Source organism: Chelmon rostratus, chromosome 14 (assembly GCF_017976325.1).
Source record: "Chelmon rostratus isolate fCheRos1 chromosome 14, fCheRos1.pri, whole genome shotgun sequence".
Taxonomy (NCBI): domain Eukaryota; kingdom Metazoa; phylum Chordata; class Actinopteri; order Chaetodontiformes; family Chaetodontidae; genus Chelmon; species Chelmon rostratus.
This window is the reverse complement of record NC_055671.1, coordinates 20,086,673-20,101,429: the sequence shown is the minus strand read 5'-3', so window position 1 is coordinate 20,101,429 and position 14,757 is coordinate 20,086,673. Positions and strand designations below refer to the sequence as shown.

Below are 14,757 nucleotides of genomic sequence, written 5' to 3'. Positions count from 1 at the left end.
AGACAAAACATTTCTGGGAAACCCATGGATACGAAAAACATGACGAAATATCACTTCTGCCGTTTCTTGGCAGAGGGAGGCTTAAGTAAGGGAATTAAATTAGCAATTTTAGAGAATCTGTCAACAACAGAGAGGATCGTAGTGTTACCTTGAGTCTGGTGAAAATAGTCTCAACAAGGCATCGGGCTTAACATTTTTAGATCCAGGACGATATAACAAATTCCAAATTCAGGGCAAATTCCTCTGTGATTGCACTAGAAGATATTTTTCCTCTGTGATCGCACGATGTGTGTTCTAAAGAGCTTCTGTAACAGTAAATTTCTCCATTGTGAGATTAAAAAAGTCTTAAAGTTTAGATTTAAAAGGAGTAAAGAAAAGAGCCCACCTAGCCTGTCTGGGGTTCAGTCTTTTGGCAGTTTGAAGATATTCCAGATTCTTATGATCCGTTCTCCATTCCTTCAAGGCAACTTTCATGGCCAACAGTTCCCAATCACTGACACTGTAGTTTCTCTCTGCAGGAGATAATTTTTTGGAGAGAAAGGCACATGGGTAAATCAGTGTCTTGTCCTTCTTCCCCACAAAGAACCCAGCTACTGTCAGGGATAAAGAGAGAGAGTAGAAAAACAGTGGAGGTGGCAGTCCGGACCACAAGAGATGACCTCTCTAGTTGTCCAGTTCATGTGGGGACTGTGTTTGCAGAGCACCGAGGGGGTGCAAGGGGCCATGGTAAAGCTAATACTCTCGGAATGGGAGTCAGCAAAGGAAAGGGTGAGGGAAACAGTGCAGTGACTCACCCGGCCGACCATCCAGAGCACTAGCGTTGAGGGGCTGAGCAAGAGGTCGGGAGGACAGATTGAGTTGGGTTTGATGTGGAGGCTGCTGGGGGTAGGGAATCTGCAGGTGAACTCGCTGGTAGCGGAAAGGTCCTGTTGTTTCTGCATCTGGTCTACCAGGAAACTCATGTGTGAACCAAACGCAGACATCAGGCTCTCCTGACGGTCTGCCATTTCTCTCAACTACTGGCGGAGAACATTCAGCTGCTCCTCCTGATGATGGATCTTTTACCCCTGTGACTGGAGTGCGACACGGAGCGGAGCTGAATCAGCAGACTGCATTTTGTGGCCAGATAATACTGTCAAGGCTCACACAGGAAGTGGACTCACCAAGCAGTCTCGACACAAATGTGAAGCTCAGAGGGTTTACTGTCTCTTCAGACAACAACAGTACATCCAATAAACAAAGGTATCCACAGTCAAAGGCAGAGAGAATAGTCAAAATCCAAAAGGGGTCATACACAATCACGAGAAAACACTGGATAACAACTCACAGGATGAAACAGGAAGCGAATCAAAACATACAAAATTGACAGATCATGACAATTTATATATTGCATGATTCTACTACTCCTATTATTATTATTATTATTATTATTATTACTACTACTACTACTATAATTATTATATAAAACTAGTATAGTAGTCTGGTATTCTGTTAGTCTTATTATTTTTATTCTTCTTATTTGATGTAGAATGTTGATAACTGATATGTATTGTTGCATATTACTCAGTTTGCATAGTCACATTTACATATTTCATATTGATTACTATTTATGGTAGATTTATATTGCTGTATGCTGTACATAACAACATTGTGCATATTACTTACATTTTTTAACATTCTCCAAGATATTCTTGTTTCCTTTCCATTTTTATTACTGTTGGGAGCAACTGATCAGTTAAGTGTTCTGATTTTGATTCTAAACTCAGACATTGCGGTACATGAGACAAATAAAGCTTTAATAATTGTTAAAACATAAACATGTACTGCTGCATCATGGATATGGTGTAGTGGATCAGGGTATTGAAGGGGTGGTGGTGGAGAGATTACATCATGTCATGAATTATTTGTTAACAGTGGTGACATGTGATCTTATCATGTGAAGTAATGAGAGGACAGAACTCATGAACAATATATGAGGGCAGGAAAACCCTGCAGTCCACCTCTGCACACATAGAAACAAGCCAGGCCTCTACCTTGCTAGAAAGTATGCTGAGGATTTGGGGTTTTGCATGTGAACTCAGTGGCATCCCCTGCTTTAAAGATGAAATGTCTTCACTGTTGTAGGAATACAAACTGGACAATATTTCTTTAGCTGCTGCTGTGTGGTTATATCAAGAGTTGGATATTTTTATGTGTCTTCAAAGCTTCTTGAAAATGTCAAATGGATCTCAGTCGCAGATGAACATTGCTGTTGGTGTGGGGTTTCTGGAAAGAGTGATGCTTTGTACTGTGTTTACATCACCATGCTGCATGCTCGTCTTCATTAATGCGACCATGTTATTCACCTTGAGGAGTAAATCTGTGTTTCGTGAGACCTCCCGTTACATTCTTCTGTATAACCTCCTTTTTGCAGACACTGTACTGCTGGTACAGGGTCAGTTAATGTACATAATGGCTACTTGTAGAATAACAATGTCTTATCCTGTCTGTGGTGTTCTCACCATGCTCGCAAATCTCACAACTGTGATCTCCCCTCTCACACTGGTGGTGATGTGTCTGGAGAGATATGTGGCTGTGTGCTACCCACTGAGGCACGCTACCATCATCACAGTCAGAAACACAGGCCTGGCTATAACTGTGATTTGGACTGTCAGTTCATTAAGTATCCTCACTCGGGTACTGTTGCTGTTAAATTTTCCATTTGAAGACCTGCAGAGCCTGCAGATGAAACGCTTCTGTGGCAAAGAGAGCATGTTGATTGATCCAATGTCTGATCTTTATGACAGATCCTTCACTTCTTTGTTGTTTGCATCAGCTGGTGTGGCAGTCATTTGCTCTTATATTGGTGTGATGGTAGCAGCCAGGTCAGCCTCCACAGACAAAGCTTCAGCACATAAGGCTCGTAACACACTGTTGCTGCATCTGGCACAGCTGGGCCTCAGTCTGTCCTCAACTATATACAACCCAATACTTGTAGCTATCTTCAAGGTCCTAGACAGGATTATATTTGCACGTGTCCAGATTGTACTTTATTTGTTAATAATAATTTTTCCAAGATGTCTGAGTTGTCTTATCTATGGAATCAGAGACCAGACCATCAGACCCATCCTCATGTACAATCTGTGCTGCCAGAGGACACGCTCAATTTCTGTCTCAGTCATTCCAGCCAAGGCAAAAATCAGCACATGCATCACTTCATGGACAAATATTATTTTGAACAAAATGTGTTAATGTATTCAGAATTTAAACACAGAATGTGTGTTGTGGCTCTTTTAAAAGTAAACTGTGTTTGTCTACAAGCTCTTAATGCTCTACACTACAGTAATACTATACTACAACTGGCATAGTTGTGACCACAGGTGATTGAGTAAAGGTTTTATGGGGCTTTTTTGTTTTATTTTTCTCTTTTCTTTCTTGGGTCAACTGACTCTTGATCCAATGTTTGGACCATGAAGTGTTTTCAGTGACAAAGGGAATAGTCCATTGGATGGCTGATCTATTGTATAGCATTGCATTAGATTGTATAGGTGTAACTCATAAAGTGGACACTTCACAAAGAAAAGATAGTAACAACATTTGAATAGAATACCCAAATGAACTCTTACTCTAAATGTTAAATGCAGAGAATAATAATTTCCCAGTCTTGGGATCAATGAAGTAAATAAACTTAAACTTAAAACGTTTGTACCTTCTGGAAACTTGCAGTGTCACTGCTTGAATATGAGCAACACTGCAGACCCTAAGGTTAAAATGCAAAATGTGTGTGTTACATAAGTACTCTCTAAGACATGGTTGAAATGACATCATTTGAATGTTGTATTTTTAGATCTGGCTAATGCGTTTGGGTCAGGACCACATAGGCTTATTTGGAGTTCCTTTCACTACTTTAAAGTGCCGGAGATAGTTGTTAACTTGGTGAAAGCATATTTCCAAGACATCAGACTGTGTGCAAGTATCGAAGAGTTCACAACAGGCTGGCAAAGATTGGAGGTTGGTATTATGGCAGGATGTACAGTTTCCCCGCTAGCTTTCACAATGGCTATGGAGGTAATAATTAGGGCTTCCAACTGGTGCTTGCAGTTTGGCTTGTATCCTAGGTTAATGTGGCCAATGTCAGTATATGAAGTCCCATTATCTGTAGCAGAGAGAATGGAAAGGCTAGTTAGCTCTTATATTAGAAAATGGTTGGGTGCTCCCAGGTGCTTAAGCAATGTAGCTTCATATGGGAAAGGAATGCTTCAGCTGCCAGTATCCAGTCTAACAGAGGAGTTTAAATGCACTAAGGTTAGGACAGAACTTTTGTTATCTGGGAGTAAGGACATGTTAGTGAGCAATGTGGTTCCGAACCCTTCTGGGGGGAGGAAATGGAACCCAAGGGCAGCAGTGCAGGAGGCAGAGGCAGCTTTTAGGCATGCAGAAATAGTAGGAAATGTTCAATTTGGCCGGGGAGGCTTGGGGCTTGGCCCAGGCAAACCAGTGTGGAACAAAGCAGGTCTAAAGGAGAAAAGAAAGCTTGTAGTGGAACAGGTGCGTAGGCAGGAGGAGTTGTTAAGGGGGGCAAAAGCAGTTGGTCAGGCCAAACAGGGACAATGGTTGAATTGGGAAGGTGTTGAGAAGAGGAAACTTAGTTGGAAGGACCTGTGGAATATGGAGGACATGCATGCCTAATCCGGCAGGAGAAGAGGTTAAAGTCTGAACAAGACACCTCTCCTCTGCCCTGCTTTCCCCGCCCCATCTTCTCGCTCTCCCAATAGGAAGAGATCCAGGAAGAGGAAGTTTAGATAAGGAGGGGGTGTGGCCAGCTAGAGTCTCTCTTTGGACCCATGCGGACTGTTCAGGTGAGTTTGCATTGTAAGATACAGAGTTGGCTTGTTTTGTTCTTTTTTAGTTGTTTTCCTGTTTTGTTTGCTTCTTGAAGGAAATGTTAGAAGAGGCTGTTAATTCTAGTCTGTGGTTTAGGCCTCCACCTTCAGCACCCTCTAAACTTTCTACCCCCTACCCAAACAAGGGCTTGTATCCAATCCCTACTTTCATCTTTGACCCTACCTCTTTTCTTTCTACCCCCTACCCGAACCAGGGTTTGTATTCCCACCCCGCTTTTATTGGTGCAGTTGGTGAGAGGCAGGGGTAGATGATGGTAGTGTGGCAATTGGCAGTTACATGTGGCGTCTAGGCCTGTGCTAGCATTGTAGCAGCAAACAATAGCTAAAGTGGTGGTAGTCTGATAGTATCTTAGCAGTTAGTATTGGCATCTAGCAATTAACATTAACAGTATAGGTGAATCTAGCTTTATTGTCTTCTTCTGTTCCTCTTTGCAGGTAGCAGGTAGCATTTAGCATTAGCATTAGCTAAATGGTAGCATCAGAACTGTATTGTCTTCTTCTGTTCTTCTTAGCAGTTAGCAGTAGCAGTAGCTAAATGGTAGCATCGGTGCTGGCCACTACCTGGAGCATCTTCTGAACAGGCCTGGGTCAGTTGAACGTGGCAGTGCTGTTTGGATTGTGTAGGAGCAGTGTGAACTGGCACTAGGGGGGGTGACTCTGGGACGCCAGAGTTCACCGCCTTGCCTCCTGGAGGTGTAGTGGGACTAAGTAGGCGAAACACTGTTGAAGGGAGGTATCCACCTGATGTACCTGATGACCCCCAGAGACGTGTTAGGAATCACTGCTCTTTGGCATGTATAGAGGCAGATTAGGGCTCCAAGGTTCTTCACTGAGAATGAATCCTCTTTTTGAGCACAAGTATCTTGTGTTTAAATTAACTAAGTGCGAAAAACACCAGAAGATTAAGATGAAAAATGTGTGTGTGCTATATATTTAAAAATGTCCATATACAAACATGAATGTCTGCAATTACAAACTGTTGAAATCTCCTTTTAAGACACCATCTACTATTCATTTGCTGGAGACAAAGGAAGGAGCACAAGTTAAAGGACAATCTTATCTGACAGTTGTTATTACACTTTACCCACCAAAAACAAGCAATCAGACAACCGGATGGATTGTAAAGAAGACAACAGTTTATCAAGATTGTCTCAAAGACTTAGAGGCCTGCGCCTATACCCATATAACCAATGTGTCACAGTATATGCGCACACTTGTCGCAGAGAAAGTACTGTTTCTGATATTGATAATAAGGTGATTAAACTGGAAATCAACATAAAATCAACCACTGTAGGAACTGAAGACAATGATCATCCACTATAACTATCTAGCAGAGAGCAGAGTAGGAGAGAAAACAGCTCTCCATGCACCCAGAAGCATGAGGGAGAGTGCACAGTTAAAGCTTCCCAAATAACAATCATTCTGACAAAACACTTAATACAGAGTCTACTCTGTTGCCAGCTACATCTCTCTCAGGTCTGGGATATCCCGTCACTTCTCCAAATTTGACATGATTATGCTAAATAACTGTAAAGAAATATGTTCTCCGGCCTGCACACAGTGAGAGGCCGTTGCTATGCAACGTACATGTTTGTTTTCAATGCCCCTGCGTAGTGAGAGCAGTGGCAGAATGGAGTAGGCTAATTTTAAATCAACAAAATATGTTTTAATCACCAATTTGGTGTCACATTATTGAATACTTTAGTAGTAAGTCGTGTTCTACGCACAAAGCTTTGCGTCTGGCTTCTATGTCATCTGGTCGGGGTTTATTTCTCCACAGGAACCTGCTCACTGAACATAATCCCTCACATATACTGTACATAATTTTGCATATTACTTACATTTTTTTTACATTCTCGAAGACATTCTTATTTCCTTTCTATTTTTATTACTGTTGGGAGTAACTGATCAGTGAAGTATTCTGATTCTGATTCTAAACTCAGACATTGCAGTGCATAAGACAAATAAAGCTTGAATAAATGTAAACACGTAAACATGTGCTGCTGCATCATGGATATTGTGGAGTGGATCAGGGTATTGAAGGGATGGTGGTGGAAAGATTACATCAGTCATAAATTATTTGTCAACAGTGCTGACATGTGATCTTATCATGTGAAGTAATGAGAGGACAGAACTCATGAACAATATATGAGGGCAGGAAAACCCTGCAGTCCACCTCTGCACACATAGAAACAAGCCAGGCCTCTACCTTGCTAGAAAGTATGCTGAGGATTTGGGGTTCTGCATGTGAAAGCAGTGGCATCCCCTGCTTTAAAGATGAAATGTCTTCACTGTTGTAGGAATACAAACTGGACAATATTTCTTTAGCTGCTGCTGTGTGGTTATATCAAGAGTTGGATATTTTGATGTGTCTTCAAAGCTTCTCGAAAATGTCAAATGGATCTCAGTCACAGATGAACATGACTGTTGGTGTGGGGTTTCTGGAAAGAGTGATGCTTTGTACTGTGTTTACATTACCATGCTGTTTGTTCCTCTTCATTAATGCAACTATGTTATTTACCTTGAGGAGGAAAACTGTGTTTCGTGAGACCTCCCGTTACATTCTTCTGTATAACCTCCTTTTTGCAGACACTGTACTGCTGGTACAGGCTCAGTTAATGTACATAATGGCTGCTTGTAGAATAACAATGACTTATCCTGTCTGTGGTGTTCTCACCATGTTCGCCAGTCTCACAACTGTGATCTCACCTCTCACACTGGTGGTGATGTGTGTGGAGAGATATGTGGCTGTGTGCTACCCACTGAGGCATGCTACCATCATCACCATCAGAAACACAGGCCTGGCTATAACTGTGATTTGGACTGTCAGTTCACTAAGTATCCTCACTCGGGTACTGTTGCTGTTAAATTTTCCATTTGAAAACCTGCAGAGCCTGCAGATGAAACGCTCCTGTGGCAAAGAGAGCATGTTGATTGATCCAATGTCTGATCTTTATGACAAATCCTTCACTTCTTTGTTGTTTGCATCAGCTGGTGTGGCAGTCATTTGCTCTTATATTGGTGTGATGGTAGCAGCCAGGTCAGCCTCCACAGACAAAGCTTCAGCACGTAAGGCTCGTAACACACTGCTGCTGCATCTGGCACAGCTGGGCCTCAGTCTCTCCTCAACTTTACATAACCCAATACTTTTAGCTATCTTCAAGGTCCTAGACAGAATGATATTTGTACGTGTCCAGATTGTACTTTACATGTTAATTATCATTTTTCCAAGATGTCTGAGTTGTCTTATCTATGGAATCAGAGACCAGACCATCAGACCCATCCTCATATACAATCTGTGCTGCCAGAAGAGAAGCTCAATTTCTGTCTCAGTCATTCCAGCCAAGGCAAAAGTCAGCACATGCATCACTTCATAGACAAATATTCATTATTTTTGACAAAATGTGTTAATGTATTAGAATTTAAACACAGAATGTGTGCTGTGGCTCTTTTAAAAGTAAACTGTGTTTGACGACAAGCTATGAATGTTCTACACTGCAGTAATACTTATATGGCATAGTTGTGACTACAGGTGAGTGAGTAAAGGTCTTATGGGGCTTCTTTTCTTTCTTGGGTCAACTGACTCTTTAATTCCCAGATAAACATTAGCACAGCAGATAAACAGACAAGAGGAAAGTGCTAAAGTGTCAAAGCCACAGGGCGCAACGAATATAACTGACTTGAATTATTGTTCAAGACATATGAGCTTTAAAAACCCAAACATGTACATGGGGAAATTTAAAATGGAGGTGTTTTGGGGGTGGCATTTGATCAAAAACGGGAACAAGTGTTTTTGTTTTGTTTTCAGTGAAGGGAATAATCCATTGGATGGCTGATCTATTGTGTAGCATTGCGTTAGATTGTATAGGTGTAACTCATAAAGTGGACACTTCACGGAGAAGTATGTTCTCCTGCCTGCCGGCCTGCACACAGTGAGAGGCCGTTGCTATGCAACGTCGATGTTTGCTTTCAATGCCCCTGCGTAGTGAGAGCAGTGGCAGAAGAGAGTAGGCTAATCCTAAATCAATAAAATATGTTTTAATCACTATTTTGTGTCACATTATTGAATACTTTAGTAAGTCGTGTTCTAAATTCGAAGCTTCGTGTCTGGCTTCTATGTCATCTGGTCGGGGTTTATTTCTCCACAGGAACCTGCTCACTAAACATTATCCCTGACATGTACTGTACATAATTTTGCATATTACTTACATTTTTTTTACATTCTCGAACACATTCTTATTTCCTTTCTATTTTTATTACTGTTGGGAGCAACTGATCAGTAAAGTATTCTGATTCTAAACTCAGACACTGTGGTGCATAAGATAAATAAAGCCATTGCTAGGATTTGGGGTTTTGCATGTGAACTCAGTGGCATCCTCTGCTTTAAAGATGAAATGTCTTCACTGTTGTCGGAATACAAACTGGACAATAATTCTTTAGCTGCTGCTGTGTGATTATATCAAGAGTTGGATGTTTTTATGTGTCTTCAAAGCTTCTCTCAGATGTCAAATGGATCTCAATTGCAGACAACATTGCTGATGGAGTGGGGTTTCTGGAAAGAGTGTTGCTTTGTGCTGTGCTTATGAACTTTCTGTCCAGTACTGGCTGCTCCAGTGCTGGGATTGATGAACCTAGTCTGGAGGTCATCGAAGGCAGCTTCCGCCAGGGCAGACCACTGAAAGGATGATTTAGGAGGGGTGTGGCTACCTTGCTGTAGTCTTAGATGAAGCGATGGTAGAAGTTGGCTGCTTCCTGCTTCCTGGTCTCTGGGTCTTCGCCACTCTGCCATTGCCCTTATCCTGCCCAGGTCTGCCCTCACCTGCCCCTGCTGAATGATTACAGAGGAAACTGACAGACTGCATTTTAAATTCACACTTCTTCGCCTTGACAGACAGCTTGTTTTCTAGTAATCTCTGCAGCACTTGGTGGGCATGAGACACAAAATCAGGACATCATCCAGATATACAAAATCGAAACGGTTGAGGAAATCCCATAGGACATCATTCACTTAGGCCTGAAACACAACTGGTGCGTTAAAAAGACCAAAAAGCAAAACAAGGTATTCAAAATGTCCCAGTGTCACTCATCCCCCTCTCGAATATATAGAGAGAGCAGTAGGTGATAGATGTTGTGTTGATCGAGCTTGGAAAAAACAGTGTGTCCCTGTAATGGCTCAAAAACAGAGTTAATCAAGGTCCTGCTTGGGATACTTGTTCTTCACAGTGATGTTGTTTAAGCCACGTCAGTCAAAACAAGAACATAGTGTCTTCTCTTTCTTACCCACAGAGAAGAAACCAGCACCAAGTGGGGAAGAGGAAGGGCGGATAATGCCAGCAGCCAAACTCCCATGAATGTGTCTCTCCATTGCCTCTCATTTGGGGTGAGATGAACTAATCTGCTAGAGGGTAAGGGTGCACCTGGAAGAGGGTCTATAGCACAGTCTCATAGCCAGTGCGGGGGTAGGGGGAGCGCTATGTCCTTGTGGAAAGCCTCTTGAAGCCCATAATATTCAGGAGCATGGAAGTGAGATTGACCAGTGGGAGAGCCGGTGGTTCGACTGCGCCCCCTTAGGCAATTGCAGACCACAGACAGGTAGTGTGAGAGCAGGGGCCACAGCTAGGTACTCTCTCAGCAGGCCAGTTAATGACGGGATTCTGCAATGTTAAAGGATAACTTTCGTTTTTTACAACCTGGACTTTATTTGTAGCATTAATTATGACCGTTTAGAAACCCAGACAACTTTGGTGGCATTTGGAGTCGTTTTGAAGAAATTTGCCCCAGAGGAGTGGCGCGCGTATATCCGTATAATGCGAGTTATCGGGGCATCCGTGCGTAGCCTCCATAAACACATAATCTGCGGCGAAACTCGTTCATATTCCAATATTTTGTTAAGATATGCTGGTGCTATTCCCCCCTGAGCCCGTGGTGGCATGTTATCAACATCCAGTGTCTCTAGACAACTACTTCTGACGTGGATGGCGTCATTTTTTAAACAAAGTCATCGTCCACCACCTCGGAGTCGGAAAAATATTCATCCATTTTGTGAAAAATAACAGTCGCAAACTACAGCTAAACTAGCCGTGTTGTGGCTGGCTGCTCGCAGTGCGCGGCGCTCGAAAATGACGTCATCCACTACAAGTCTGAGTGTACACAGACAACAAACTCCACTGGGCTAAGAACGCTGAACCCCTCGACAAGAAGGGCCAGAGTTGTCTCTACTTCCTAAGAAGGCTGAGGTCCTTCATCACCTGGCGGACAAGGCTAAAGATGTTTTATGAGTCTGTGGTGGCCAGTGCTCTCCTCTTTACTGTTGTGTGCTGGGGCAGCAGGTTGAGCGTTGCAAATGCCAATAGACTCAACAAATTGATTTGCAAGACCAGTGACGTTGTAGGGGTGGAGCTGGACTCACCAGCTGACTGTGTCAGAGAGGACAATGGTGTCCAAGTTATGTATCATTCTGGACAGTGTTTCCCACCCACTCCATCACCTGCTGGACAAGCAAAGGAGTACATTCAGTGAGAGACACATCCCCCCGCCAAGATGCTCCTGTCAGGCCGATACTGGAATGAGGACTCAGATGCAGAGTTCAGCAGAATTCACAGATTTATTAAACAGTGTTCAGAGATCTATTCGTAGAGTGTAACCAAAAAGGCTATGAAATTACTCAAGGTAATTCTAACAAGGTCTATCATGAACAAAATAATGAAGTATGTCCGCTAGGAGGATAAAGAAGTAACACTATGAATGTATAAAGAGAAAAAAAACAGAAAACTCTGCCGAAGGAGGAACAAACAAAACGGCTATGAATAATCTAAAGACTAAACTAACGAAACCACAGAACAAAAGATCACTCCTAAAACACGGAGGCAAAAACACTACTATGAACTATAAATGAAACAAAAGAACAATCTAACAAAGGACTGAAAATCGGCTTAACTAGCGAGAAGAACAAACAAAACTAGACTATAGAAATTACAACGAAAAACACTCACGAAGAGGATCAAAAGACACATAGGCAATAACTCTGTGGCTGTGGACAAGGGAAGCACGGGTGAATCGACCAAGGGACAAAGACACACTGGCACAAGACAAGGAAGACACCGACAATTTAACACGTGAAGGGTAATCAGGAACAGGTGGAGACAACAGGTGATCAGGGCGGACGCACAGGTGACACATGAGGAAGGGCAAGTGCTGTGAAACGAGAGGAAAGTTAGACCTTCAAAATAAAACTGGAAATGACAAGACAACAAACCCAGGACGAGACAAACCTTACCACGGTGTGACAGCTCCACAGAAACGCCACAGGAAGAGATTCCTGCCTGACATTTTAACTCCCCCCTCAGCATGTCAGTGACTCTGAATAAGTAGATTGCCCGCTTGGACATACTGGATTTACTTCACTCATTTCACCCGTCAGTAGCTGCTTTCTACCCTACCTTATAAATCTAATAATCTCATCAGCATGTGAAATAATTCAACTGGATTGTGCTATAACTCAATGTAGATTAGTTATTCCGATGGCCCCGGATCATCAGGATGTTGTCTGTGGAAGTCTTTAATGAGTTCAGGATCCATGATGTTGCTAGTCGGACCCCGGGATCTCTCCTCCGGGTCATAACCCTCCCAGTCAACCAAGTACTGGAATCCCGGGCCCTGACGACGTGCTGCCATGACTCTCTTTACTGTATATATTGGTCCTCCATCAACAATCCAGGGGGGAGGCGGGGGTCTGGAGGCTGGGACCAAAGAGCTCTCCTTTGCGGCTAACGCGGAAAGTTGGATGGACTCTCATGGACCTAAGAGTCTGCATCTCACAGCCACAGGATTAATGACCTTGGATTTTGGGAATGGACCAGTAAATCTGGGAGCCAACTTATGCGACTCAACCTGGAGAGGTAGATCCTAGCTGGGCAACCAAACTTTCTGGCCGCACTGTTCAGTCTCTCGGTCTGTCAAGACAAGCTGACTGTGGCCCCTGGAAGACTGCAGAAGGCCCTCTACAACTGGGCCACAAAGTGCGGCCCCTGGTCAGACAAAACATTTCTGGGAAACCCATGGATACGAAAAACATGACGAAATATCACTTCTGCCGTTTCTTGGCAGAGGGAGGCTTAAGTAAGGGAATTAAATTAGCAATTTTAGAGAATCTGTCAACAACAGAGAGGATCGTAGTGCTACCTTGAGTCTGGTGAAAATAGTCTCAACAAGGCATCGGGCTTAACATTTTTAGATCCAGGACGATATAACAAATTCCAAATTCAGGGCAAATTCCTCTGTGATTGCACTAGAAGATATTTTTCCTCTGTGATCGCACGATGTGTGTTCTAAAGAGCTTCTGTAACAGTAAATTTCTCCATTGTGAGATTAAAAAAGTCTTAAAGTTTAGATTTAAAAGGAGTAAAGAAAAGAGCCCACCTAGCCTGTCTGGGGTTCAGTCTTTTGGCAGTTTGAAGATATTCCAGATTCTTATGATCCGTTCTCCATTCCTTCAAGGCAACTTTCATGGCCAACAGTTCCCAATCACTGACACTGTAGTTTCTCTCTGCAGGAGATAATTTTTTGGAGAGAAAGGCACATGGGTAAATCAGTGTCTTGTCCTTCTTCCCCACAAAGAACCCAGCTACTGTCAGGGATAAAGAGAGAGAGTAGAAAAACAGTGGAGGTGGCAGTCCAGACCACAAGAGATGACCTCTCTAGTTGTCCAGTTCATGTGGGGACTGTGTTTGCAGAGCACCGAGGGGGTGCAAGGGGCCATGGTAAAGCTAATACTCTCGGAATGGGAGTCAGCAAAGGAAAGGGTGAGGGAAACAGTGCAGTGACTCACCCGGCCGACCATCCAGAGCACTAGCGTTGAGGGGCTGAGCAAGAGGTCGGGAGGACAGATTGAGTTATTTGCTAGTCCGTAGTCCATTAAATTAGCATCAGCCCTAGGATCAACGAGGCTGGATGGCTGAGGGAGGAAGAGGAAGAAGTGAGTAGAACAGAGGTTAACTGGCGAACAGGGCTCGAGTGCGCCAAGGTAGGACTCACCAGCATTCTCTGTCTGCCTGCTGCTCCCTCGCTCTTCACAGAGCAGTTGGCCAGGAAGTGTCCTGACTGGCCATAATAAATACAGCATCCATTGTCCATGCTACGCTGCTACTCCTCTGGAGAAAGTCTGGTTTGACCGATCTGAATGGGTTCTTCTGAAGCACTAGCATGGAACTCTAAGGGAACACAGGAGATTGGGAGCCGGACGACCTCTGAGCAGGATCGAAGAGCTGTCGGCTGGATCTTCCCCATTTTCTCTCTTGCTCGTACAGTCTTTTGTCAATCTTGGAGGCTGGGACAATTAAGGCCTCCAGTTTGACTGGCAGGTCCAGGGGTGCCAAATGGTCCTTGAGAGTCTCAGAAAGTCCATTAAAGGAGGCATCACAGAGGGCGACCTGGTTCCACCTGCTCTCTGCAGCCAGAGTGCGAAACTCAATAGCATAGTCCAAAACTCTCCTGACGCATAGTGGCAAGAGATCAAGAGACCTCTCTGCCTGGGGCAACAGTCTGAAAAACCTGGAGAAGAGTCTCACGGAACAAGGGCAGTGAATCACAGATGGCCGACCTCCAGTTCCATTTAGCCGTTGCTCAGGCCTCAGCTCGACCAGACATGTGAGAAATGATGTACGCTACCTTGGCTTGGTTGGAGGGGAAGGAAGCTGCTTGAAACTCACACTGGGCGAGGAATGGACGGCAGAGAATCGCTCCGGAATAGAAAGCTGGATTTGTGGGTTTGATGTGGAGGCTGCTGGGGGTAGGGAATCTGCAGGTGAACTCGCTGGTAGCGGAAAGGCCCTGTTGTTTCTGCATCTGGTCTACCAGGAAACTCATGTGTGAACCA

At 43.6% G+C, this 14,757-nt stretch overlaps 1 protein-coding gene and 1 pseudogene across 1 annotated transcript; both read left to right on the top strand.

The window, feature by feature from the left end:
- Window positions 1-2,214: 2,214 nt before the first annotated feature.
- Window positions 2,215-3,231, top strand: LOC121617628 (odorant receptor 131-2-like). Its single transcript, XM_041952827.1, has one exon. The coding sequence runs from the start codon at window positions 2,215-2,217 to the stop codon at window positions 3,229-3,231; it is 1,017 nt and encodes a 338-aa protein (XP_041808761.1).
- A 4,042-nt stretch (window positions 3,232-7,273) lies between these two features.
- On the top strand, window positions 7,274-8,123 carry LOC121617627 (annotated as a pseudogene).
- Window positions 8,124-14,757: the final 6,634 nt, after the last annotated feature.